Source organism: Tauraco erythrolophus, chromosome 9, assembly GCF_009769465.1.
Source record: "Tauraco erythrolophus isolate bTauEry1 chromosome 9, bTauEry1.pri, whole genome shotgun sequence".
NCBI lineage: Eukaryota > Metazoa > Chordata > Aves > Musophagiformes > Musophagidae > Tauraco > Tauraco erythrolophus.
The window spans coordinates 19960175-19986943 of NC_141473.1; the positions used below are offsets into that span (position 1 = coordinate 19960175).

General features: G+C 42.9%; 2 protein-coding genes across 4 annotated transcripts; one reads left to right on the forward strand and one right to left on the reverse strand.

Moving 5' to 3' along the window:
* On the forward strand, positions 1–13117 carry ANKRD22 (ankyrin repeat domain 22). Its single transcript, XM_086616789.1, has 6 exons — positions 1–21; positions 8754–8945; positions 10770–10877; positions 11187–11264; positions 12128–12226; positions 13001–13117. Exons 1-6 carry the CDS (start codon positions 1–3, stop codon positions 13076–13078), a joined length of 576 nt encoding a protein of 191 aa, XP_086472915.1. The 3' UTR covers positions 13079–13117.
* A 2335-nt stretch (positions 13118–15452) lies between these two features.
* Positions 15453–25840, reverse strand: LOC104370425 (lysosomal acid lipase/cholesteryl ester hydrolase). 3 transcript variants are annotated; one of them, XM_086617045.1, is made up of 10 exons: positions 25709–25840; positions 23976–24142; positions 23241–23245; positions 22756–22954; positions 22028–22137; positions 20567–20703; positions 19856–19996; positions 18317–18388; positions 16681–16749; positions 15453–15686 (listed from the first exon to the last, which is right to left on the reverse strand). In XM_086617045.1, exons 1-10 carry the CDS (start codon positions 25838–25840, stop codon positions 15453–15455), a joined length of 1266 nt encoding a protein of 421 aa, XP_086473171.1. The 3 variants fall into 3 exon arrangements, with proteins under 3 accessions (XP_086473171.1, XP_086473173.1, XP_086473174.1); XM_086617047.1 differs by lacking the exon at positions 23241–23245 and having other exon boundaries at positions 24028–24142; XM_086617048.1 differs by lacking the exon at positions 23241–23245 and having other exon boundaries at positions 19856–19992; positions 20563–20703; positions 24028–24142.
* Between the last annotated feature and the right edge of the window lie 929 nt (positions 25841–26769).

Genomic DNA, 26769 nt, shown 5'->3' on the forward strand with positions numbered 1-26769 from the left:
ATGGGGATACTCTATTCAGAGGTACGTGAGCATTTTCTGCACAGTAACTGAAGCTATTGGAGATACAGATATTCACTGAGTTTTGTTTGTTCCCTTCGCAGCCTCCCATACACAGGCTTATACAGATCTGGAAGTTCTTTTCCTTTGGAAATGCTATATTTTGGCTATTAAGATTTGACAAATATACTGTTTGTAGGAATAAAGATAATGCAATAACCAGTGTAATTGTTGTGATTTCATAGACAAAGTACGTGTTTTTTCAACATTTTTGTTGTTCTGTGTTGAGATCAGAATGATTCTGAGCACAGCGTGTGGATAATTAAGAACTGCAAACAACTCCTCAGCTTATGTTGAACATATCTAATAGAGCTAATGCCTAAGGAAATATTCTCCCCCACTCCATGATTGTTTTGTGAATGTGATTTTTTTTGGCTCTTATCACTATGGGTTCGTCCCCAGACCACGGTCTGTTTAGCTTACCCCTGGATTTCAGCATAAATGCTACCTAAATTTATTCATTATTTTATAAACTTTCCACTTGTACACTTGGGAACAATGAGGATTTCGGTCCTTTTTGACTGTGAATAAAGTGGATTGCATTGCTGTTTCTTTTTCTGGAGATAGCATTACATAGCTGCTGCTGTAAAAGGTTACATTGCTATGCTGAAAGCCACCCTTTCATTTTTAAAAGGCCATTCAATGAAATTGAGTATTTTCTCCTCTTTCAGTATTATAGGGAGCTTGAGTCTGTGCATTCATAAGGTGATAAGCCAGGTAGACTACACCTTATTCTGAGAGGTATTGTTGCCTCTCTCTTGATCTACTACTCAGATAGTATTGTACAAGAAACCAGTGTCATGTAGTTGAATTAAAGTGATGTTCAGAGAATGTTCAAATGCAGTCTGTATCTTCCATCCTTTTTAGTTAATATTTTCGTATATACTAGTTCTATTCCTTTAAAATTTTTGACATATATTTTTCTGAGTAAAGTATGGTTCATTTATACAGCATAGAAAACTACAGAAGTGCAAATAAAAAAGTGCAGATTTTGTTTTCTGGGAGCACGGTTTGGATACTACTGCATTCCTCAGCATCACGAACATGATGTAGACTCTCCTGTTTAGTTTGCAGCATGCCTTTGGATGAATTTTAGTGAACAGGAAGAGACTGTGGATTGATTCAGAATATCTGGGTGTTATGAAGAGACTCCTTTTTGTCTAAATAGCTGCTGCAAAGCATTGATGTAATTTAGGCAATCACCTGCAGTTCTGAAAGGAGGAAACAATTATAATCTGAAATTGCTCTCCAAGTTGCAAGACTGGCATTACCTTAAAATCCTTTCTATTGGCTGAATGCTTTGTCCTTAGTGCCTTGCCTTTAACTTTTATTTCATGTGTGGCAGAACTTGCTGAATAGCTCATGATTTATCACTACCTCAACAAAGCTAAGCAGAGGGAAGAATCTCTAAAAACAAGTAGACAAATTCAGATGTGGCAGTTCATCTGGATCTGAGTAAACTACCAGGTCCTGGTTTCAATCACATGGCCTACGGTAGATTAAAAGCAAATAAATTTAAAAAATCAGTTGTGTAGATGTAGGTATTGTCCTTCTTCCTAACAGTGAAAGTTGGGTGTTTTTTTTTCACTTTTCTTGCACTCCTTATCTGGTGATCTTGTACTGAGTGACCTCAGCCATGAAAACACTTGCCTGTCTTATGACTACTTCTCACCCTTCTTGAAGCCTCAGATCCTGAACAATTAAATCCTCTTCTGAAGGGCTTGTAGAAGAGGAAGTATTGTAGAAAGAGAAATTCTAATTAACTATAGAGATTTTGCTTTAAAACTGCGTATTCAGTTTTCTTTTGAACACCTGAAGGCAAGATCATGGAGCAGATCCTCCTGAAAACTATGCTAAGGCACATGGAAAATAAGGAGATAATTTATGACAGCCAACATGGCTTCACTAAGGGCAAATTGCGCCTGACAAATTTAATGGCCTTCTACAACAGGGTTACAGCGTTAGTGGATAAGGGAAGAGCAACTCATGTCATCTACCTGGACTTGTGCAAAGCATTTGACACTGTCCCACATGACATCCTTCTCTCTAAATTGGAGAGACATTGATTTGACAGATGGTCCACTTGCTGGATAAGGAATTGGCTGGATGGTTGCACTCAAAGAGTTGCAGTTGATGGCTCGATGTCCAAGTGGAGACCAGTGACGAGTGGTGTTCCTCAGGGGTCGGTATTGGGGCTAGTGTTCTTTAACGTCTTTGTCAGCGACATGGACAGTGGGATCGAGTGCACCCTCAGCAAGTTTGCTGACAATATCAAGCTGTGTGGTGTTGTGGACATGCTGGAGGGAAGGGATGCCATCCAGAGGGACCTTGATAGGCTGGAGAGGTGGTCCTGTGAGAACCTAATGAAGTTCAACAAGGCCAAGTGCAAGGTCCTGCACATGGGTCGGGGCAATCCCAAGCACAAGTACAGGCTGGGTGGAAAATGGATTGAGAGCAGCCCGGAGGAAAAGGACTTGAGAGTGCTGGTCGATGAGAAGCTCAACATGAGCTGGCAATGTGGGCTGGAAGCCCAGAAAGCCAACCATGTCCTGGCCTGCATTCAAAGAAGTGTGGCCAGCAGGTCGAGGGAGGTGATTCTGCCCCTCTACTCTTCTCTCGTGAGACCCCACCTGGAATACTGCGTTCGGCTCTGAGGCCTCCAACATAAGAATGACATGGAGCTGTTGGAGCAGGTCCAGAGGAGGGCCACAAAGATGATCCAAGGGCTGGAGCACCTCTGCTATGACGACAGGCCGAGAGAGTTGGGGTTGTTCAACCTGGAGAAGAGAAGGCTCCAGGGAGATGTTCTAGTAGCCTTCCAGTACCTGAAAGGGGCCTACAGGAAGGCTGGAGACCGGCTTTTTGCAAGGGCGTGTAGTTATAGGACAAGGGGCAATGGATTTAAACTGAAAAAGGGTAGATTTAGATTGGATATAAGGAAGAAATATTTCACTCAGAGGGTGGTGAGGCAGTGGAACAGGTTGCCCAGAGAAGTTGTAGATGCCCCATCCCTGGAAGTGTTCAAGGCCAGGTTGGATGAGGCTTTGAGCAACCTGATCTAGCGGAAGGTGTCCCTGCCTGTGGCAGGGGCGTTGAAAATAGATAATTTTTAAGGTCCCTTCCAACTCAAACCATTCTATGATTCTATGACTTGGGTGAGCATCAGTCAGTCGTTGGCACACCTAATCCTCAAACTCTAACTTTCACTTCCCAGTTTCTGCCCTTTTTGCTTTCTTCAGTCAGGCAGAGCCATGTGCTTTAGTTCATGATTAGCCCTGATGCTGCGGCAGGGAAAAGACACCACTGGTGAGGGTAGAAGGAGATTGGTGTTACGATTCTTTCTTTTCCTCCCCTCCTTTCCATCATACATTTTGTGCAGCATCATGGTGTCAGGTTCGTTTTGTGCATCTTGTCTGAATGTTAGATAGTGCTGCAGAAGTGTGAGTGAGAGCAGAGGTGAAGGGCTTTGCTGCCAGAGAGTTCAAAGAGGTCCTCGCTTCCTCTCTGCCTAAGCTGGAATTCTTGGTCCTGCTCCCCATCCCTTCAGACTTAGCACTCGTGTTTGTATCGGGTATAATGTTTGTGCCTGTGCCAGGTCTGCCCTGCTATGTTGTGGAGGTGGGTAGTCTGTTCTGAGTTCTCGGGGGTGGTGAGGATACGAGTTTACAAATAATGTGGTGAGGCAAGAGTAGCCACTCTGTGTCTTGGACTGTGAATCTCTCCAGAAGTTGGGAGCTCTGTTCTCACTAATGCTTTCTTCAGGGTTTTATGTTGTGGGAGCGCTCACATTTGTTTCTCGTATATACCTAAAGGAGACGCCATAGACTTTATGTCTGTTCTCCAGTTGCCAGTGCATCTCTAACGAGGGAAGCTGCAGGGGTTCTCCTGGCTGTCCTACACTGCTGTGATACTCCTGCACTTGTAGTCCTGCTCCTCTCTCCACAGCTAAGCCTAAGTCTGAGACATGAACTTTGGATTCCTCTGATACTGCTTCCATCTTGTGTGTGAAGCCCAGTTATTCTGAGTATATATCTCATAGGTTTATTTCTCTCTTGCCTGTGATGGGTGGATAACAATAGTGCAATAACCATAATATGAATCGGCAGATGGTTGTTAAGCTACATCATTGTTGAGGTGGTCTTCTAACACTCTATAAAACTGACAGTTTCTAGACTTACAGCCTCCATGCTTCTCTGTAGACATAAAGGGAATGTGTTTTCTTGGCTTTTGGATGAAATCTACTGGTTGTACATAACATTGTCCTAACTACGATTGGCATAATTTCTCAGTTTCCAGACAGGTGCTGTCTAACTGTGTATATGTAAGAAACTCTATCAATTATCTTCTGAGCAAAGTTTGGAGAATTTTTTTAAACAGTTTTGAGGACAATTACTCCTAATTTAGATAGAACTGCCAGAGTGGCAACCCAAAAAAGTGAAAAGTGGAAGAGGTGTTTGTGACAGAGGCTTCACAACTGCAGAAATCCTTGCACACTTCTCAAGCTCTAGCCTGGAGCCAGTGAGGTTTTGTGTCCATTCTGCTGCTACTGGAACCCTGTTTTGGAGCTTTACTCTGCACATGGATAGAAACCTCTTTCTAATTTTCACGCTAAACTTCTTCGCCAGATTTATCACTTTTTTTACCTTGTTTGTTGAAATTAATTGGATCTTCTTCTCTAATACTGAGCCTTGAATTTATTTTGAAACACTTACAGCCCTGTCTCTTTTCTTTCTAGCCAAGCTAAGCAAATCAATCTTTCTTCAGGCTCTTCATATTCCTCAGTTGTGTAGAGGTTTTATGTTTCTGCCATAGTCTGATCTCATTTTTGGACCCAGATGGCAAGTACTCTATCAACTATTCCATTTAATTGTCTTCTATAACAGCTCCCTCCTCTTTATGTGAGAAAGACTACCTAATATAACATTTGCCACTGGTTGCTGTTTCTGTTGCTCTTTTTTTTTTTTTACACAGGTGACTGATTACCACCTGTTTGTAAATTTACTTATCTTTAGTCTTTCCTAACATATTTTTTTCTGAAGTCCTATTGTTATTGATATCAAAATAATGAACTTATAACTGTTTTGATATCCCATAAAACCATGAAAAAAGTTGGAGATTTTGTTTTGGTTTATTTTGTTTTGGTTTTTAATATGAATGGAACAGATTAATGTGTGAAAGAATCAATTCTGCAAAGAACCCCCACCACAGTGGAATAATAATAATAATAATAAAAAAAATACTTTAAGTATGTCAATTACCCACGTATTAGCTGGTGGAATGGATGGGAATTGCTTTCTTACATTCTCTATGCCCTGGTTGTTTTCTGAGAACTGTTGTTCCCTGGTTGTCTGAGAGTCCTGAGAGAGCTGGCGGATGTCATTGCCAAACCCCTGTCCGTTATCTTTGGACAGTCTTGGCTCACTGGGGAAGTTCCGCTGGACTGGAGGCTGGCAGACGTTACCCCCATTTACAAAAAAGGGCGGAAGGAGGATCCGGGGAACTACAGGCCTGTCAGTTTGACCTCGGTGACGGGCAAAGTCATGGAACAGGTTATCTTGAGTGCTATTAATGAGCACATACAGGTTAACCGGGTGATCAGGCCCAGCCAACATGGGTTTATGAAAGGCAGGTCTTGCCAATCAAACCTGATCACCTTCTATGATGGGGTGACCCACCTGGCTGACGAGGGAAGGGCTGTGGATGTAGTTTTCCTAGACCTCAGTAAAGCCTTTGATACAGTTTCTCATAGTGTTCTGGTTGAGAAACTGATAACTGCTGGCCTGGATAGGCACACCCACCTTTGGGTTAAAAACTGGCTGGACGGACGGGCCCAAAGAGTGGTGGTAAATGGGGCTAAATTCGGCTGGAGGCCGGTCACCAGTGGGGTTCCCCAGGGCTCAGTGCTGGGTCCAGTTCTGTTTAACATCTTTATCAATGACCTGGATGAGGGAATTGAATGTACCCTCAGTAAATTTGCAGATGACACCAAGCTGGGAGGCTGTGTCGATCTGCTCGAGGGTAGGGAGGCCCTTCAGAGGGATTTGAACAGACTGGATCGTTGGGCTGAGGCCAATGGCATGAGCTTTAATAAGGCCAAGTGCAGAGTCCTTCACTTGGGGTATAAAAACCCCAAACATCGCTATAGGCTCGGGGAAGAGTGGCTGGAGAGCTGCCTGGCGGAGAAGGACCTGGGGGTGTTGGTTGACTACCGGCTTGATATGAGCCAGCAGTGTGCCCAGGTGGCCAAAAAGGCCAATGGGATACTGGCGTGTATCAAGAATAGTGTGACCAGCAGGAATAGGGAAGTGATCTTGCCCCTGTACTCGGCACTGGTGAGGCCGCACCTGGAATATTGTGTCCAGTTTTGGGCCCCTCGCTTTAAGAGAGATATTGAGCTCCTGGAGCGAGTCCAAAGAAGGGCGACTAAACTGGTCAAGGGGCTGGAAAATAAAACTTATGAGGAGCGGCTGAGGGAGTTGGGGCTGTTTAGCCTGGAGAAGAGGAGGCTGAGGGGAGACCTGATTACAGCCTACAAATACTTGAGAAAAGATGGTGGGGAGGCAGGGGAAGGGCTCTTTACATTAGTGATGGGTGATAGAACAAGAGGAAATGGGTATAAGCTTAGTCAGGGGAGATTCAGGTTGGATGTTAGGAAGTACTTCTTCTCTGAAAGGGTTGTCAGCCACTGGAATAGGCTGCCCAGGGAGGTGGTTGAGTCCCCATCCCTGGATGTGTTTAAGAATAGGGTGGATGATCTACTTGAGGATATGGTTTAATGGGGATTAGGGACGGTTGGACTCGATGATCTCTAAGGTCATTTCCAACCTAGAAATCTGTGAATCTATGAATCGGTTTCAGAAGGTAAAAAAGCACGCGTCACTCTTGTGTGCCGGGTTCTGTGCATGACTTCAGGCCCAAATAATGTAGTCTCTTAGGGAGTGGCAAGTGCTCCGTCATTATTCATGGCTCTAGAACGGAGTTCAACAGTAGTTTCTTTAGAAAAAGGTCCCATGGGTCAATGAGAGTATCAACCAGAAATGCCTTGGGCTTAATGGCCTAGCAAGTAAAACTCTTTGAGGCAGTACAGAAAGAAAAGCACAACAGCATATCATTTGCAACATATCATTTGGTGACATGAGCTGCTGAACTAGGAAGAGTCAGACTAGAAAGGAGTGAAGTTGTACAGTAAATGACTGGGATTTGAGCAAGTGTTCAACTAAACAAGAAGTCTGGATCTTTAAATAAGAAAAACAATACTTAAAAGCACGAATAGCAGAGAAATCAGAGCTACAGACAGACTTCGCTTGATCTTCTCTTTCCTGGACATGAAGATACAGTACTAGACACCAACATGGCAGACAGCGAGGTTCTAGTGCAAACTATCATTTAGGTGGCACCGATGTGCAGGTCACTTACACCAAGAGGGATTTAGAAGAGGGATTTCTCCTCAAAATCTTTAAAGCAGTTCTGGTTCTGGAGGACTGTATAATAGCAAATGGCACATGCAGGCTTTTAAAAGAATACAGATGATGCAAATCTACAGTGTTGCATGTATTTTTTGTAGATTTTTGTCTGATATAATAAAAACAAAACAAGAAGTGGTGCAAGGTCTGGTAAGCATGTAAATACTGTCTTTACAAAGGAAAACCACTTCTCTTATGCAACTGTCCAGAAGGCTAAGCAGCAATGATACTGGAGGTAAACTTGTATTGTAGATCAAAGTTTGCCTGAAGTGAAAGTGTAAATAAGGTTAATCTTTTTAATGTGAAGAGAAAAAAGAAAAAGCTAATTTCAGGGAGAACGAAGAAAGGGCTCAGACTTCAGGGCTAGATCTTGTTCATGTAGTGTATTTAGGATGTGATAAAAAGAGAATGAGCAGGAAAAACTGCAGACTATTTAAAGAAAATGCCTATCTCAGAAAATGGTGGATAAAAACTTTATTATCAAAGACAGAAGAAAATAAAGAAGCTTATTCTCTTTTGACTGGAGAACTCCAAATGCTACTGGCTTGCCAGACTTCCCACTGTTATCTAGGCCATTAGAAACTCACAGTACTCCTGTCATCCTCGGCCTCTCCTTAGTCTGAGTTCTTGCTGCTGGAAAGGGAAGGAATTGCAGGTGAGGTCAAGGGTGCATAGAAACACAGCAAACAGTTCTCAAAAGCCAAGCAGGATCTGGGCTGTGGGCACACATGCCTGTATTTTTTAGGTATGAAGTTTAACTTGAAGCCCTAGAAAAGGAACACTGTCGGGACTGAGGTTTTCAGCTTTCACCTGGAGTGTGGTTCTGTTCTGGTAACAGATGAGTTAGAAGTGGTACTTGTTCAGTAGTGCTCATCCAAAGGGAAAGTCTGATGTCAACTTAAAGAAGCGGTGGCCTGTCAGCGCTTGCTGCTTAATACAGTGACCAACTCCTGTGCGACCAGAAGTCTTTTTTTAATGGCTGCAAATGAACCGAATTTATTTCTTGGATTATAGACGCATCGTCCAAAATGAACAGAACGTTCGTTTCACCGTGCAGGGGCTGAGAGCAGCTGTGTGGCAGCTGCAGATGTGTGTACCACCATCTTCTGGAAGTACCTCGAACTACAACCTCTGTCAGAAGCGCTTGGAGTTTCTTAGCATGTGCAAGTCAGAATGGGAAGTATGGATGTCTTGGTGAAACGTGTGCTGATGAATATTATCTTCTCTCTTCAGCCCATTTGTCAGGCAGCTTATAATAACGATTTCAATGAAGTTCAGCTCCTTTTGGAGAGCAACAGCAGCTATCTGAACATCCAGGACAGCTTTGGTGGAGACACTCCCTTAATTTGTGCATGTAAACAGGGGAACAACAGGATAGTCAGCTATCTTCTAAGAAGAAATGCTGATGTCAACCTCAGAAACAAGGTAGGTGGCCACTGGCTCCTCCTTTGCAGCGGCTGTTCTTTGAGATTCTTGGAGTGTATGTGTGGGGGCACTGACAGTACTGCCAAACCCAAGGTTTGTTTCCAACCGAGGCACAAGTATAACCCCTAAATTATAATTTGATAAACCTGTATGTTTCTGTTCCTCTCCTTATTTACTTTCCTAACTTGTCAATGCACACAAGACGACAAACATGGCCAACCTGAATTTCCCTCTGTGTTCATGTTCCCTGTTCAGGTAATACTGCATACCACCCCTGGTCCCCAGTGGATCCTGCCTGCTTACCCATGCAGCGCTCTGCATTCGTCTTGCCCTCCAGCTTGTATGTGTCCTTTCTGCAGCCTTTGTCTCCCTCTCTCTTTTTCTTCACCCTGGTTAAAAGGAAGGTCTGAAGGGAAACCTGCCTGTCTCTCACAAATGTATCCCTGAGGAGAGGTTGACTTTACAAAAACCTTCCTTATTTCCTCTGCAGACCTGCTTTTGTCATGCTACAGAACAGTAGCATCAAACATAATAGCATGCTGAGGGGCAAGGAGGGAAGCCTTCCACCTGTTCTTCCCCTGTGCCCTACTTTAAAAAGCCTACCTGCCTTGCTCAACAGCTGTGACTGGCTGTTTCCCTAAGGTGATGAGGAAGTGTGGTTTTGTGGTGGATTTCCTTGTAGGTTACAAATAAAAAGTAGCTGAAAGATGTGCATTCTGGCTTCATTGGTAATTTATTCTTATTATGTTAAGGGTGATGTGATAAATAGCTAGGGAAAAAATCCACAACATTGTCAATTCTATTGTATCATCTCATACTCCAAGACAACGTCTAGAGGGTTCTTACAGGTTTGTGGACCATCTTACATCTCTGGTTCCCAGTGCATTTGTTTATTTCGTAGGAGGGCAATAAAAGTTTGTGAGGCACATTCTATCCCATCTAGTTTTCTTGATGCAGAAGGTTCTCCATCTTACCTCTAAGTCCCTTTGAAAGGGTTCAGTGTTTTTCAGTAATATCATTTTAATTGCATTGACGGCAAGAAAGCCGTGCCTGGCTTTTGTAAATGCCTTTCTGCCTCTCCTTAACAGATGGAATCAGGCCCGTGGGTGCAGAGCTCTGCTGTGGTGCTCAGCACTGAGAACAGCGAACAGAGGATGGCACAGAAAGGCTTCTCTGCTTATTTTGGGCCCCAATATAACACTGTAACATACCTTGTCAAACTCCAGTTTTAACTGTAGGAGGTTTAACACAAGTGTTCTTTAACACAGAAGTTTGCAGCTTTGCCCTTTAGTTGCTTGGGTACACTTAGTATTCAAAGATTTTTTTAAATTCTGTTCTTGCTAGAAATCTGCTGAGGGTGTTGCTACTTGCCTGTGTTTCTCACTTATGCCAAAGGAGATGCCATAAGTTCTCGTATGTTTTTGCTTCAGTAACCAGCACCTCTGTAAAACGTGGAGCTGCAGGGATTCTTCCTGCTGATTTAACTTGCTGGGCAGCAGTAGCAGCTGCATGAGGTGTCCACTCTGCCCCCTTTCTCTCTGCAGCCATGTCCAAGTTTGCAGACATACACATGGAATCCTTTGAATCTCACATCCTTCTTGCATGTGTGGCCCAATTTCCATGAGCCTGTATGTGCTAAAATGTGCTTCTACTTGAAGGAAGTAAAATGCATATGCCTGTTTCTGCTTGAAAATCAGACAAATATTTCTAGTAGATAATCTAAAAGAAAGCTTGTGAAATATAAAACGGTCTACTATTGTTAATATTAAACAAATATAATTATATCACTGAATATGGTACTAATCAGAGTTATTTTGTGTTTAGAAGGACCGCACTTGTCTGCATTACGCTGTGAGAAAACGGTTTACCTTCCTTGACTATGTGCTCATCGTAATCCTCATGCCAGTTATGCTTATTGGATATCTTCTCATGGTGAGTGTGGATGAAAGCAGGAAGGACCCTGTATCACCTTTCTCATGGAAGTATTTCAGGCTAGGAATCTGTATAGAATATGGACTGCTTTTTTAAAGCAAGGACTGATGGGGAGCAACAGAAGGATCAGAGATTTTGCTGTGGATATAGCTGGTGAAGGAACACAGTTATAAGACTGCATCAGTCTGGCATTTGCAGAAGCCAGACACTCTTCTTTTTGGAATAAACACAGTATTTAGTCAAAATCTCCTCAGTACTATATGCAGATGAACTGTTTTACTGTGTTACTCTTTCTCTTGCACCAAACAGGTGTCAAAGACTAAACAGAATGAAAACCTCGTCAAGATGTTGCTTAGAGCTGGAGCTGATGTTAATGCTACAGACTTTGTAAGTGGGTTTATAAAAATGTGGCTCGTATGCATGCAACAATACTAAAACCACACTTGAGAATCTTCTAGCAACACAGTCTTGCTTTCAGAGTAGAATCAGGGGCTGAACTGACTGTGATGTACCAGGAGGATTCAGTGTTTTCCCTTGACTCTTAGGCAATAGTTTTGTAATGTACACAGAAATAATTCTCTATTGATCAACTAATTCTCCCTTTCTGACAAATGGCCTCTTAAAAGAATCCAGGCAAGCTGGGTTGAGATACTTAGATATTAAATACATGATCCTATAAAGATTCTAGTGATATAAAGGTCTGAGTTTATCACCATTTGTGAGTTCTTGGACTGGATCAGACTTGTGGGCAAAGGTCATGCCACAGTGCTAGACCCTATGTCTTCTCCTGGTCTTCAGAGTGCGCTGATTTGCTATGTGTACAGTTCTGTATCCACTAGCCTACTTAGGTGTGGTAAAGAGCTCCTCTACTCTAAGGTAGAAAAGGGGAACCCCCAATTTTGGCAGGAACCAAATTCTAAAACAGTGAAATGTGAGCAAACAGTATTGCTTAAGACATAGTTGTTGAGATCAGGATCATGGAATTCTCTGAAATTAGTAAAGAACTAGTGGCTTCCATCTGAACGTATCAGATCATTTTTGCATCCCTGAGGAAGAAATGATTTTTTTGTTCCTGTTGCTTTTATAAAAATGTATTTGTTTTAACTTGTAGTGTATTGTGACAGAAAATATTGTTTCTTTTGCACCCAGCTGTTAGGGGGAAACTGATAAGGCTACAGATAGTCATGCTTGCCTAAGGTCTACTAAAGAAGTAATAGAACCAAAATTCATCTGTTTCTGTTTCCCTTCAGTCTGGTAACACAGCCCTTCACTATGCTTGTGAAATGAAAAACCAGGCAGTCATTCCTCTACTGCTTGAAGCTCACGCAGACACTTCTGTAAAGAATCAGGTAAGAAAGTGAAGTTGATAACTGTATTTCCTTATCATGATGGTAAACTGGTATGTTGTAGGCCTTAGCTGGTGTGCAGCAGTTAAAAAAAAATGGGTGCGCAGCTTCCTGGCAGCAGACCTGTTTGCTGTGGGGTATAAAGCAATGTTTGCTCCATTGCCTTTGTTGGCAAGAGCAACTTCAAAGTCCAAAGCCTTCACTGCTGAATTTCTACCAGTAAACACCACCTGCACATCCGCTGGATTGGCAGATCTCTTAGTTATCTTTGGAGTACCTCTTCTTAGCTCAGAGCTGCTCTACAATTGTTCCTAAGATGCGGGCTGCAGGGGAGTGGTAAGAGGTGCTTTTTGTGCTGCTGGACACCATTCTTCTGGGAGAGGCTAAGTCAAGCTGCTTCTGTCACCAGAAAAGCTAAAATGTTGTCCAAATAAATATTGACCTGGGAGTATCTGCATTGCTGAGTTGAGGTGAGCAATGTATTGTCCATGTTACTCTTGAAATCAGCTCTGAGCTTAGCTCTGCACTGACTTTGGATAGTAGCCCCAGGAAACAGTGGAATGACTGTCACTACTGAAGGGGAGGGAAGGGCTCCATGCCCAGATTCAGTGAGAGTAGTATTAGACCCAGCACATTCTGAAACCTTGGTTTTAGAGCAAGAATGTGACGGTGAAGCTTACACAGGAGAACGCTGCAAGTGGGTGTCAAATTCAGGAAAGCTCTTTGTAGTTGACCCATATCTATCATATTGCAATATATTTCATCTCTTTCTTTCAGGACAGGGAGACTCCCTTAGATATAGCAAGAAGATTACAGTTCCACAACATTGAAAGCATGCTAAAGAAAACTTCTTAATCATCAAGGACTCTTGAGCATGCAGAAAATTACCTCATCTTGCAATTCATCTTGCACAGCAGCAGGAGTCCTGCAGAGGGTTGAGGGCTGTTACCTGATAAAGACTCAGTCCAAATCCACCCATTCCTTGCTGCAGGCTTTGACTATTTTGTGTGAGACTTGTCAGTACCCTCAAGGCCACGTGGGCTGAAAGAAGTTCATTTGATTCTACTAAGTTGTGAATTATTACAATAGTGTTCAAAACATCACCCTTCCCATTTGCTTGCCCAGTTTTATTGACTTGCACAGACTGTGGATTTTGAAAGCTAACTACATTTCTGGAAGCCTAAACATTGCACGTAACAGTTGACAGCCAATGCAAAAATAAAATATCTTTTAGAGTGTGTGTTACTTGTTCTGTAGAGGATGCATTTGACAACTGAACAATATGCCACAGCAATTTATACAAAGTCTGGTACCCTTCCCCTGTGTATTTCTCTTCCTACAATGGAAGTGACTAGGAAAATAGATCTCTCTGCTTAGCACTTCCTCCTTCCATCCCTGCCACAAGTTTTATACACCTTAATTCTCACTATGTTGCTGCAAAGGAAGGATTATCTTCTCTCCTTGTTTTTTATGTAAGAAATAGCAAAAAGAGATTAAATGAGCTGCTAAAGACTGCAAAGAAAGCCAATTCCTGGGTTGCTTTAGTGCATTAAGAAATAATAATGAGAATATGTTTGGCGCAATAGAGGAACAAGTCTCTTGACTACCTTTCCAATATAAACAGTGTACTAAAGAAAAAAAAATCAATAAATGAAATGCTGTTGATGGAAACCAGGTGTATCCTTCCCATGAGACTAGATAGGATAGTACGATTTCCAGAGTGGTGCATGCAGCAGGGGATGCATATACAAAAATAATAATAAATTCATGAGTCTCCTCTTGCGTAGTTGAAGGCAGAAGAAAATATGCGGTGATAAGCAATGTATTAATGTGGCCTAGTGTTCTGTGATTTAATAACACAGCAATAAAGGGGAATCTCCTTTCAAATGCTGCTGTATCTTGCTTTCTTGGTCTAATGGATCTTTATTTTTGATGACAGTTTTGGCCATTTCCTGTAAGCTGTCAGAAGTTCAGAAGATAGATGCCATGATCAGCACTGCTAATGGCTGTTAGACTAGGTGCATGAACCAGCTAGTGTATTTTCTTCTGTGTTGTAGAACACTTATTTTTCAGTGTAAGTATTCTATTGGATGCTGACTCCAACTACAAAGGGTCTTGGTTGGGCAACATGAGCTTGAGGCCCCACCCAGAAACACCTCCGGGAAACAAAGCTACCCTGTCTGAGCCTGTAATAATGAGCACTTTGGGTGTAACTTGGGGACAGACACTTTTACCTACCAGATCAACTTGTAGGTGAGTAGACGTGAGGCACTTACATGGATAATGAAGATACTATCTCTTTGGGCTAATGGCTGGAAAGGGAAACAGCTGACTGCTTTCCAATGCTGTAGAAATTGCTTGCAGAAAGAATGATCAAGACACAGAGTTATGTAAAAGTCAAAGCTAAAGATAGCTCAGAGTGCTTGCAACAACTTCATTGCTGGTATCTAGAATAATTCATGGGGGGAAAGCTGTACTGCTTGGAGTGCAGTTTGCCTGACAGGTCTGCATCTCCTCTCTCCTCAGCTGCCATCCATGGTTTTTGAAGTTAGGAGGTTTAAAGCATGCAAAAAAAACTTTAGGTGATGTGTATACACAGACGGCAGGAGAATACTTCTATGAGTTTTTCTACAATTGGATTCCTTGATGTTTGGAAGTCATCTATTGCCTGCTCCGTTTCTCGTGTCTGAAGATCTCTCAGTTGTATTGACACTGTAGGTAAATGTGTGGAGGTGAAAAAAAAAAGCCAAGTTCTCTGTCAAGTGGATAAATGATTTAATTTAAACAAAAGTCAGTTGTACTTAAAGAGAGAAACGAGCAAATTCCACTTTTGGGTCTTCATGGGAAGGCACAATTGAGCTTGGGTTTGCCTCTGTAGGATACGTAAGATATACATGAGAACAACAGAGTTTAGGCTTAGGAAAATCAGTCTTGTAGAAATAAAAGCTGTGCAAATTAAGTGATCTCTCCAGTGTGTGCTCAAATACATTCATGTTTTCAGCTTTCATTCCTATACACCTCAAACTTCTTAGGAAGACAGCAGTCACAGTAACACCGTGGAAAATCTCAAACTATGAGGAAAGCAAGAAACAAACAAGTGCAGATAAATACCTATACGGGTATTCGTTATGTGTGCCTGTGTGTTTACATCTTCCCCAGCTGTCACCCTTGTTGCCAAATAGGAATTTTGGAGGATTTTACTGAGTGAATCAACACTCTGCATGTTGTTTCAAAAGTATTTTGTTAGTAGTTCAATGATTTTCCGATACATTTTCTCAGTTGCGTCAAGGCCCCAGATGAAATCAAGATGTCCCCAAGCAGGAAAATGCTCATGGTAAATGAGGTTAGTAATCCGAGGAAGTAGCTTTGCCATGTCTTTTGGATCTCCAAATTTGTCGTCTCCACCGCTCCAAACAGCAATTGGAATGTTTATCTTCTCTATCTTGTAAGCAGGAGGCATAGACTGTAAGAAAGGGAGAAGACCTGAGTGAATGCTGTTGTATCAGAAGTTGTGTTTAGAGAAAGGATTCTGTGCAAGCACCTCTCTCCCTCCTGCACTCACTCTAAAAAAACAGTAAGGATGAAGGCCGCCCTCTTAGTGTTTATTGTACAAACCCATTCCTTGTTGACCATGAGAAGGAATGATCCATCCTACTCCTGTGTCTTTCCTGAATGAGTGCCTCAGAGTTGTCGTCCGTTTTGACCCTTGCTTGTGCTCTTCAGAGGTGGGGATATTGAAACAGCCATGTCTGTGTGTATTAGGCAAGGACTGTGGAGCTTATTCACGTGTATATTTAGAGTGGGAAGATCTTTAAGTTTTGTTGGGGCATGGAATGCACCTGTTGGTCAGTTGTTATGCTTGGGACTTAAGTGGCAAGGAAAGATTTTGGCCGTTTATAATTTCACTCTAGAAAATTTCTAAGACAGTGTGCATGGGTAGAAGTGACTGATTACATTTCTGGAGCCTTTCTGTCTGTGAAAAGCAGCCTGCTCTGATATAGTGCAGGAAACTGCAAGTCAAGTGTGCTGGTTGAACATGAAATAGTTGTCAGCCAATAGGAGAGGTCACCATAGCTGGGAGATTCATTTCCTCCCTTAACTGAAAGGCAGATCTTGAGGATTTTGGGGGAAGTAGAAGAGCTCCATACTCATCCAGTCTTAGGACTTGGGTGTGGCTCTTAGCCTTTTGGGAATGGCAGGTATGTTGACATGTTCTTCGACACATTCCTGCATCAGTAGGGGAGGCAAAACGAACTTCTGTTAGCTGTCTGCAAGGATCTGTCCATGCCTTGTCCATGAACAGACTTCCATGCTTACAAGTATCGGATTCTGGTGAAACATTATCTCAGACCGCTCTCCCCCTCTTTCTGTAGCACTCAAGGTGCTAAAATCTGAATTTTTATCTTAGTTTTGCCAGAACGTGAGGATGAATTCTCAAGGAAACCATATCACCTTACCTGGTTGTATTTCTTCATGTTTTCTTTTGAGCCATAGTCATAAGCTTGAAATCGGTCTGCAAATCTTATCTGTTAAAAGAACAGATAAAATGTAAGTGTTGAGAGACCAAGAAGCAGAGTTCAGGAGACATTTTCCTGCCTGTGATTGAAGCCAAGGCTCAGGCAGTGGATCATGAGTTACTCCTACCCCTTCCTCTGGTTGCTCACAGTAGTGGCAACATTTCCTGAGGCTCTGTACTTAGAGGAGTTTGGCTATACATGTTGTGCTCTGACAGCAGTTTTGAGGTGGAATATTAGATGCAAGACATTACCCTTCTTGAGTCTGTGTTGTCTATAAGACATGATATATTCCCTGCAGGGACTGATGAATGAAGAGTTAAGTATGCATCTGTGTTTTTTTTAATTTGGGTGGGTCTTTTTTTTGGCCATTTTATTTTTATTTTATTTTTTTGCACAAACTTAACAAGTAGTTTCGTTTGTGAATGGTTGTAATACAGGATGAGAGAAAGTCGGTGTCTGTCAGTTTAAAAAGCCTTGACTTCAAGGCTTCAAGTAGGTGGGAATGTGCTAGAAATCTGCTTGCTGTATTGTCTTTGCTGTTTTCTTCTATCCTGCTGTATCTGTGTTTGGTTTGTAGCCTCCTGACTTTTTTAGAGACTGGCAAAATAAGCTGTAAAGCCACTGGCTGTCAATGGTTTGTCCCCGTTTCCTGTCTCTGGGTAGGTGTATCCTGTGGGACTGACTGTTGGGAATTTTTGTCAGGGGTGTTCTCAGGAGCACACCTATATTCTAGGCCACATTAAGTGTTTGCAGAAATGGAGGGTCTGCCTGTAGGATGTATGCAGATATATCCTTGCTCATCCTTGTTCAGCAGGTGCACCTGGACACATGCAGTGATGTTTCTCAGCTGGAGATGTCTTGCCCTGGTCTGATTCAGACCATGAGCAGAACAAGCTCAGATCTGCCAGTGCATAAGTAGAAACCCACCTTTAGAGAACTGGAATCCAGGATCTGGACAAGGTCTGGCAAGAGTGATTAAAAGGATTTTGGAAAAACCTGGCTGTTGGGAACTTCCCTGTTGAGCAATGTTGCTTGTCATGTACTGGAGTAGTATAAGACAGTTATCTACTTTGCCGTTGTGCTAGCCGAAGTGTTTATGTGGTGAACTGACTTTGGAGGGTGATCCAGGCTGCAATTAACCCTCTGGGAGAAAAGCTGTAACATGGATCACTTCTTTGTCTGGATTATCCTGTAGATGCTCAAGTTTCCACTATCCTCCTACTGCCTGCCAAGTGTCTAGACTGTGCTTATGTTCACTTCTGCAGCTCTCAAGGCAAATGTCTTCAGAAATAAAGGTGAAGGCTGGAAGCCATTAGAGCCTAACGTGCAGAGAGGCGTGATGTGCCCTGGGGAAATCTCAGTGCCTGATACCAAAGGGGCAATCCAGGTAATGGTCTGGTGAGCCATGGGAAACCCTCTGTGCAGGTTTTCTCCCTCTGGCAGGTGCTCACAGCAGCATGTGAGAAGATGTGATGGGTGGTTTCCTCGATCAACTGCCTCTGGACTTCCCTGGAGACTGTCAGATGCATAAAAAGCAGTAGTAAGAGTTTGTTTGTATGTCAGTGCACAGTTATACCTGACGCCAATGAATAATGTTCTGTACTGATGTTCCAGCAGGAGAATGTCCTACGTACATATCTATTCGACTCTGGAGAGAAAGCAGAAGTGTTATTAAGGCAGGGATCCAGTGCTGTGATGGAATAAAGCTGTGAAGGACCTGAGCAACATTCTGCTACTGTGTTAAAACCCCATTTTAATAGGATATTCTTCAAATATTAAACTGAAAGCGGAGAAGCAGACTTAGGAATAGCTGATTAGCAGCATGTATCTGCATGCTTTTTCCATGAAAGCGAGTCTGTTCCATGAAGATAGTACTATCGTGGGATCCTGCAGTTCAGCAACAGCAGGGAAAAAGTCCTTTCAAAGTAGTTTCCTCACCTCACACCAAACCCTCATGCATGCATAAGTCTTTTGAAGATTTCTTTCTCTCTTCACTTTGCTCCTAGTGCTAAAGAAGCCAGCTTACAAAACAGATTGCTTTTTCTTCTGCTTCATTTTTATAGTTCCGTTAAGGAGATGTTCCAATTCCATCTCCTCGGATTCCTCCTCAGACTTGTTATCTTGCCCTGAGAACCACGTTAGCAACTTAACCCAAGTCAGGAAAGATCCGTAATGGCTTAGCTCTGCAACTCGAAAGGGCTGCAATACCTTTAATTGTTTTTGCATTTAACCTTTGATTCTCACTGCTTTCCCCTATGTGCTTTTACAAGTGGTTATAGAGGAAAGAGATGTACCCCGACATTTGCAGATATTGCAGTAATTACAATAACTATGTAACATTACATAGGCCACCTTCTGCATACTTTGGCCATTGTAAAGGGGCTTTAAAACACATTACAGTGTCCGTATGTCAGCAAGCATAGGGACAACTCTCCTGTCTCTCCTGTCCCCTCTGACTGATGCACTAGCCTTTGTGAATCCCACTGTAGGTGTGTTGCATTCCTCAGGCACAGTGCAAGGATTTTCTGTAGCTCTACATGTCGTGGATTGAGCTGTTGGATCCAGTTCTAAGGACAACAGAAATGGGAAAATACCCCTTACAGTAGTTCTTTGGGACCAAGTTCAGGTGCAAGTAGTCTGAAAATTGGGAAGAGAAAAGGAGGTTTTTTTCCTATCTTTTAATTATTCCAGTGTTCAGAGGACCCTTGTGTCCACATGCTAAAGAAGGAAACTGGGAACTGTATTACCAAGAAGTAATCTGACTCCATCATCTATTGGCTCTTTTTAAAGAGCATCTGTGTATGACCAAAATCTGGTCAGCTAGCCCCAAAAGAGGGCATATCTATTCACACGTGCAATATAGCTCCAGACTGAATTCAGTCCTTTCTTTCTGGAATTGGAATGTGCCTAGTTATTGGTCCCATCTATCATTAGATCCAGTCCTGTTTGGCACTGTTTGCCCTGCATAATGTCCTGGCATTCCCTCAGTCTGCTGAGAACTATGTTTATGTACATTTACATGCACGACAGTTACTAGAAAAGGACAGAGTATGCAAATGTAACTTCCAAAATCACCTTAGTTTTACTTTGAGTAGGTGTTCTTACATATACTTACTGTGTTCAGATTCTTTATGTTGCCTCCAGCTATGTAACAGAGTATATGACCACAAAATTTATCCAGGCTTGAACATAACTGTGTCACAGGTCCTTTCAGAAATCCAATTTGGTGCAGGGCTCCTTTGCAGCCAAGCACTAACTGAGGGAAGGGAAAAGCACAAAGCTATTTTTTTTTCTTGTTACAGGAGAATTTTATGCAGGAAACTATTGCTAATAGCCCAGCCTTCTAACTCAGTATCCAAAGATTGCTGAGACAGTTTGCCCTCCCAGTACCCCTTAAAACACCTTCTTCCCTATAGCACATCACATATCCTTTCATATTGCTGACATCAATCCCGGAGGAAGACGTCCTTCCATTTCTAGTGTAGTGACCTCTTTGCTCACTCGTTTCTGAAGTCCCAGAGATTGTCGTGGCTGTTATCGCAGTTTTGGTTTAGTTCCTCCTGCCTGAGGCCAGCAAAATATTAGCTAACAGCAAGAGTCCTATGACAGTTTCACAAATCGGCTACTTCACTGGGAGCTGCTGCTACAAGCCTTGTATCTCCAGTGTTTTCCCCACAGAGCTTGGGAACAGACTTTTCAAGAGCGCTAGATTCATCCCAAACTCAGAATCAGCATGTCAACCATCTGAGAACACTTCGTCTCAGGTTGAGTGAACCTTGTGAAGGTAAGTCAGGCTTTGTGCTTCTCAGAAGGAAAAACGACATACCCTGAGCAGTGGTTCAGGCATGCTTGCTAACTTAATCAAAGGGCTCGTAGCATGTGAGCATGTGGTTACTGGGGCGAGAGCACAGAACATTTTCACCCGTTTAGCCAGCTCAGGGTATGTAGAAAATGCTATGAAGCCTGCAAACACAGAAGAAACAGCCTGAGTTAGTGAAGACGTCTTCCACAGACAAAATAAGTAAAGAAGCAGTAGGTAGCAAACAAGAAAAGAGACTAGATTTGCAGCCCATTGTCTGTTGTCCATGTTTGTTTGTGCTGCATGTTTTACCTAAGGCAAGTGTTGAAACTAAGTCCTGAAATGGATTTATTTGGGAGCAAAGTTCACTCTGAAGTTTAGAGCATGTCTGGACATTGCCTTTATCAGAACAGTATTTGTAGACAACATATCAATGAGGTTTTAATGATAAAATCAATTTCCTCTAAAGTTCAAAAAATTCTCATAAAATTGAGTTTTTCAGATTATAGTCTCCACAGGTCAATGTATGTTTATGCTTCCATGAAACTGTAGAATAATTAGCTGAGTACTGGGAGCTTTGAGTGTTTTCGACTGATTGAAAACTGAGTGTTTGCATCAAAGGCAGTTGGAGAAAGCCTAGGAGGTTAGTTTGTTTTGCCATGAGGGTCTTGAAATACTCTTATGAGAGGAAAAGAAAGAAAAGGTCTGAAGCTGTGACAATATATGATTTTCCCACACTTCCTTCTCTTTTTTTCTGGGACATTTACGCTAATGAACTGGCAGTTGCTCATTTCTAATCAATGTCCATTCATGGATTTTACACATAAACCATAAATATCAAGAACTTTCAGCTGATGCTAAAAGAAAGTTAGATGCATTCAGAGGTCATGAAGTGAGCTAATGCTAAAGGCTGGCACTAAGAGATAATAAGCGATTAATGTTTTTTCTTTCCTAATTTTCAGTTTCTGGCAATATATTTTTAAACAGTAATGTGGGCAGCTACAGCCGCTCATGAACTACGCTTTAAATCGTAAGACTGCCATTCAATCACATGACTTAGTAATGTTGACGTTCTTTATCCTTGCCTTCTGTTATTTGAAATTATATATTATATATACTGGTTTATCTTTTTAGTTTTTCCTTCCTGCTCACAAGGGAAATAATTGTGTATCTTAGTACAAAAGATGAACTTAATGAAAATTACTGTTGCTGAGAATTTAAGAAAAATACCCAGTACCTGAAGTACCCAGTAAATAACCACTTTTGTGTCTCTAATTATTTTAAAAGTTGAACTAAATTTGAATCTGCTATTAGGTTCCTTTGCTTATTAAGGTTGATCAAAGTTGTTTTCAGAAAAGTTTTGTGTATTTCCTGAATCTCAACTTAGAAGGCACTTCTACGTTCGCTAGCTCTCCACAAACAAGAAAAACAACCAAATCAATGGGGAGACCCACGGACAGGTGTGAACTGTGAGTGTCCTGACATTACCTGATGCTGTGCCTTCAGAGTGACCAACATAGTATATATCCTTCTGTCCAGTTTTATTCATGATGAAGTACAGCTCTGCTGGAATATCGTATTTACCCATTTCATCAAGGCTACAGGGGAGAAACACAAAAAGCTAGCAGACAATATGGCTACCACAGTGTGAGCTACTGAATGTCAGTTTTGTTCATTGCACCAATCAGAACACATTGAAAGATGAGGTTGCACGCTTTGTCTGTATTCTTGCTTGAGCTGGGGAAGCGGATAGAGGGATGCAGCTGCACTGCCAGGCTGCCTGATGCCTTGGGCTCTCTGAGAATGAGGTGCTAGTTTCACCTATCAGTTACAGCCCTTGGGGAACTGAATTTAATCAGTGCTTTCACTAGCATGGGTTACAAAACACGTTTCTCTCTTGGTTGAATTCAGCTGTGACACATCAGAGATTTCTAGACAAGGCTGCTCAGCCTGTTCCAGCTGATATTCTTGCTCTCCCTCTCACAGTAGACTCCCATTTTCTCAGCATCCCATTTCATTCCCGGTGTCTGAAATCTCTTCCCCAGCCTATGCTCCCAACTCTGAGCAGTAGTAAGCATTCTTGTTCATCTGGTTCTTTACTCTCTTTGGTTGGTGTAGACCCTGTTCTGACGTTGGTTTAGGTAAAAATCATCAGGCTGAAGCTATCTAGTCCCCTTGGAGTTTCTGTCTTAAGTAATTCTTTCTCCACAGAGTACCTGAACTGCCAGAACTCTTTCTGGCAGGGCTTAAGGGTCTTGTGCTTTAAAGACCAGGTGTTGCCTCGGCTGTTTCCAATCCAGACATCATAGCCAGCATCTGCGAGGAGGAAGCCCAAGCTGTCGTTGGGCAGGTTAGAAATCCAGTGGGTAGCATCTCCTAGAAAAGCATGCTGTAGGAAGACTGCAGGCTTTTGCCCTGGAAAAGATGAAAGTATTCTTATATTGGAGCGGTACTTAATGTGTATTTAAGATTTGGGTGCTGAGTTTAGTTGTGAGAGGTTTTAAATCTTTCGTTCTTCGAGAAGCTCCCAGGAGAACTATGCATAGATATTGGTCTAAGAAACCTAAAGGATTTTTTCCATGCAAGCAGGAACCATTTCATGACATTTCATAACCATTTCATGACAGGACTAGCAAGTAAAGAGCTTAATGAGGATGCCTATCCCCACCTCCTCTTGCACTGGAAAGCCAACCTACAGAACCTTCCCTATATTGAAACCGTCTACCCACAGCTAAAAACTACTGAAGGCAGAACAGTGTATGGAACACAAAGAATAATTAATCCAAAGAAGAACATCTATGCTTAGGTCTATTCAGTAATCAACTCAGCAGGGCTGAGAGGCCTCTGATCTAACTTTGGCTAACCTTACTTTGAGAATGAGATTGGTCCAGATGATCTCCAAAGGAGGAGATCCAAATACGAGTAGGCATCCAAAACATGTTATTCTATAGTTCTAACAAGGAGCAATAAAAAAAATAGCAGTATCCAGCGTACCTCAAATTTCAGGTAGCAATTTTTATTCCATTCAGAAAATTCTTAAAAAAAAGAGAAACAGGTGTAATGCATTTGCTTTTCATTGATGACATGATTACTTGTCACCTCCTAAAAAATATCTCTGTCCTCCAGAAAACTGAAAATCAATATCCATATGCCTATCCTGAGAGGCTTTGCTGCCAGGCTTCTATTTTAAATGTATGTTACTTACAGTGTTAATGCAAAACCTCCCCAAATCCAGTCTACCAACCACCCCCCAGACCACATGAGGAAAAAAAACAGGGATATGACTAAATTATAAGAAAAGTCGGAAATAAGGACAGGGACATGGAATATGTGGCCTTCAGATGGATTCAGAATTCAGGCCACGTTCCTGACTTGATGTTCTTACTGAGATGGAAAGACGTGGAACATGCATGTGCAAAGGGGAAAGATGGGAGACTCATGTAAGAGTTGGCTCTCAGACCCTCCTATGTCCTTCAATGGTGTCACACCTGTATTTTGGCTGTTCCTCCCAGCAGGAATTCTGAAAACACCAAGAATGTATCCATCCTCTGTTGTAACTTCATATTCCTCGCTGGGGTATCCATGATATCTGATAATTTCACTCTGTGGGAACCCAAAGGAGTTTGTTAACATGCAACTTGTCCTGTTTTGGAGGATAACCAAGCTGAGCACTGTGGATGTGGGCTGCTTCGTGTAGTTATCTGGTGATTGACCCCTTAGTATGGGACAAAGCAGAATTGTGTTGAGTGATTAACCTTTTGGGAGATAGTTTGTCATGTTTTGCAAGGCTGATACAGCACGTACCTTTCTATAGACTAAATACAGCAGCAGTATCTGTGTAAGTGAATGCCAAAAGCTGTGGGGTTTGGGTCTGTGATGAATCGTTTCTTGCCAAAGAGTGATTAGGCAAGCCATGAACGCAAGGCAAACAAGGGTGGAGCTTTTGTCACAAAGGAACTCATGAGAGCACCTACACTGAATTTTGCATGTACTGTGAGGAAATCTTTAGTGATTTGGGAAGGGGTCTTGGATTACTTTGTGTTGTGAGAATCTGCTGTGTGAAGAAGGGATTCAACCTCCCTTGCCACTGTACTGAGCAAACAGGTTGTTAGAGCAGGGGACAACTTTTCTTCCCTTGAGACTAGAAACCAGGCTTTGCCCCCACTTCTGTGGGCCTGTGAGAACCTCATGAAGTTCAACAAGGCCAAGTGCAAGGTCCTGCAAGTGGGTTGGGGCAATCCCAAGCACAAGTACAGGCTGGGTGGAGAATGGATTGAGAGCAGCCCGGAGGAAAAGGACTTGGGAGTGCTGGTCGATGAGAAGCTCAACATGAGCCGGCAATGTGCACTGGCAGCCCAGAAAGCCAACCGTGTCCTGGGCTGCATCAAAAGGAGCATGGCCAGCAGGTCGAGGAGGTGATTCTGCCCCTCTACTCTTCTCTCGTGAGACCCCACCTGGAATTCAGCTCTGGAGTCCCCAGCACAAGAAGGACATGGAGCTGCTGGAGCGGGTCCAGAGGAGGGCCACGAAGACGATCTGAGGGCTGGAACACCTCTGCTATGAAGACAGGCTGAGAGAGTTGGGGCTGTTCAGCCTGGAGAAGAGAAGGCTCTGGGGTGATCTTATAGCAGCCTTCCAATACCTAAAGGGGGCCTACAGGAAAGCTGGAGAGGGACTTTTATAAGGGTATATAGTGATAGGACAAGGGGCAATGGATTTAAACTGAAAGAGGGTAGGTTTAGATTGGATATAGGGAAGAAATATTTCACTCAGAGGGTGGTGAGGCAGTGGAACAGGTTGCCCAGAGAAGTTGTGGATGCCCCATCCCTGGAAGTGTTCAAGGCCAGGTTGGATGAGGCTTTGGGCAACCTGGTGTAGTGGAGGGTTTCCCTGCCCGTGGCAGGGGGGTTGGAACTAGAAGATCTTTGAGGTCCCTTCCAACTCTAACCATTCTGTGATTCTGTGATTCTATGATTCTCTCTGGCAGCTTTGACTATTTGAATAGGAGCACCAAGGTCTCTTCTAGGCAAGTGCTCCTGTTGTAGTGCTGGAGGGATCTTTGAAGGGGTCCTGCTTTTAGCCTTCTGACAGAGGCTGTTAGTCATGAGGTGGTCATGGTACTGGGAGAGATAATTTAGAAAGAAAGAGAGAGAAGGTGACCCAACTTACAACATTCATAAAGCATTCGGGGTTGCGAGTCTTCATGTACTGGCCTTTGTCTGAATTCACAGTGAAGGGTGTCGTGACTCCTGCTGAAAAGGCAATTCCCTGGGAACACAGGAGCACAAGGAAGCGCCACATCTTGGGGCTGTGTGAAAGAGCAGATGCAGGGGTGTTTGCGTTAGGAGGAGAGTGGTGTGGAATTCCACAGAAAGACCCAAGTGGGGAGTCTCCTGAAGGTTAGCTAAGGTCTCTTCTCCAAGGAGCTGCCAGAATAAGTACCTGCATGAGGAGGGACTGTCCATAGCTCACACTGTGTAACAGAGAGGTTTGCAGAACAGGTGAAGAAAACACTTGGGAATACTATGCGAGAATATGCCTGAGCACTTTGCAGATGACAAGGGAGCTGTGGTCAGTAGGTAGGATCAGCTCTTTGCATGAGTCTGGCAGAAGCTTGACAAAGAAGCATGATTACCTGAGATGACCATCACCCATCTTGTCTGCCTTTTTCTGCCTCCACTTCTCTGCCAGCAGGAGAGGTGAAAGGAAAGAAAGCACTGTTTGTTTTCTGTCTCCTCAGGAAAAGGGCAAGAGAGGTTTGGGATGGGCTCTCTTTCCATCTGCCCTCTCCTCCTTTGAGATCAAATGCCATTCTTGGTGCTGGTCAGTCGTGCGCTGGGGTAAGGGGTCAGTCAATGAAGCTCATGAAGGATTGTGCAGGGGCCAGGAGTGATTTAGGGACTCTGGGAGAGAATGTAACAGACTTAGGGGATCATGCTTGGACCAGATCAGTGCCAGTTTATGCTTTCACCATGGGGTCATGTGTCCCATTCTGTTTGAAATTAGTTCCTATGAGAATATGAAGCAAATAAGGTGACCATGTGTGGCTCCCCAGAAGCCCTATGAGTCAGTTCCCAGTCAGCCTTGCCTTTCAGACTGAAACTGAGTGATCTAGGTCTCCATATACCATCCCCTTGGGCTTCTTCACCTGTCCCTTGCTACCCACATCTTCCAAGACCCTGCTCTGTGATCTCCAGATAATTGCATTTTTCCTACTGCTACTTCTGAGC

What these genes read in the sequence shown, in the direction of transcription:
- LOC104370425 (XM_086617045.1), bottom strand. Translation starts at nt 25,840, where the DNA reads ATGTGGCGCTTCCTTGTGCTCCTGTGTTCCCAGGGAATTGCCTTTTCA. An exon ending in CCGAATGCTTTATGAATGTT is followed by an intron (nt 24,143 to 25,708) that starts GTAAGTTGGGTC and finishes GGGTTCCCACAG; the next exon opens with AGTGAAATTATCAGATATCA. An exon ending in ACATGAAGAAATACAACCAG is followed by an intron (nt 15,687 to 16,680) that starts GTAAGGTGATAT and finishes CCTTTCTTACAG; the next exon opens with TCTATGCCTCCTGCTTACAA.
- ANKRD22 (XM_086616789.1), top strand. Translation starts at nt 1, where the DNA reads ATGGGGATACTCTATTCAGAG. An exon ending in TGGGGATACTCTATTCAGAG is followed by an intron (nt 22 to 8,753) that starts GTACGTGAGCAT and finishes TTCTCTCTTCAG; the next exon opens with CCCATTTGTCAGGCAGCTTA. An exon ending in TTATTGGATATCTTCTCATG is followed by an intron (nt 10,878 to 11,186) that starts GTGAGTGTGGAT and finishes TGCACCAAACAG; the next exon opens with GTGTCAAAGACTAAACAGAA.